This window comes from Eimeria mitis, genomic scaffold (assembly GCF_000499745.2).
Source record: "Eimeria mitis Houghton genomic scaffold, Emh_scaff2784, whole genome shotgun sequence".
Classification (NCBI taxonomy): Eukaryota; Apicomplexa; class Conoidasida; order Eucoccidiorida; family Eimeriidae; genus Eimeria; species Eimeria mitis.
This window is the reverse complement of record NW_013571123.1, coordinates 2093-2564: the sequence shown is the minus strand read 5'-3', so window position 1 is coordinate 2564 and position 472 is coordinate 2093. Positions and strand designations below refer to the sequence as shown.

The following is a 472-nucleotide window of genomic DNA, read 5'->3' as shown; positions in this document are numbered from 1 at the left end:
TTGTGGGGCGGGGAGATAAATCTATAGAAGTAGATGAGGATTTCTTTGTGCTGCTGTTGCTGCTGCTGCTGCTGCTGCTGCTGCTTCTGCAGCAAGTACTTGTTGCTGCTGTTTCTGCTGCTGCTGCTGCTGTTGTTTGTTCTTCTTTTGCTGCTGCTGCTGCTGTGTCTTCGTCTTGTCTTTTTTCGGGCTCAGAAGTGTTTGCTTTTGTATTTGTCTCTGCTGCAGAGGGGCGAGCAGCAGCAGCAGCAGCAGCAGCAGCAGCAGCAGCAGCAGCAACTTTTGCTGCTGCTGCTCGGACCCCCCAAGCACCTGCTGGGAGCGGCGGCGGGGATCGGGGAGCTGTCGTCTCCCCCAGAGAAGGGAAACCAGATAAAGAAGAGAGAGATATCTCTTGTTTTTTCATTGCATATAAAAAAGAAAAAAAAAAGAAACAGAGAAAAAATATAAATTTGTTTTTTTTGTTTAGGCT

At 48.3% G+C, this 472-nt stretch overlaps 1 protein-coding gene across 1 annotated transcript in view; it reads right to left on the bottom strand.

Moving 5' to 3' along the window:
* Positions 1-406, bottom strand: part of EMH_0058660 (uncharacterized protein) — a gene marked incomplete at both ends in the record, with an annotated part of 1473 nt that extends 1067 nt beyond the window's left edge. Inside the window, one exon of the mRNA XM_013497593.1 lies at positions 100-406. Coding sequence (XP_013353047.1) covers positions 100-406 — 307 coding nt within the window. The remainder of the gene's footprint in view (positions 1-99) is intronic.
* Between the last annotated feature and the right edge of the window lie 66 nt (positions 407-472).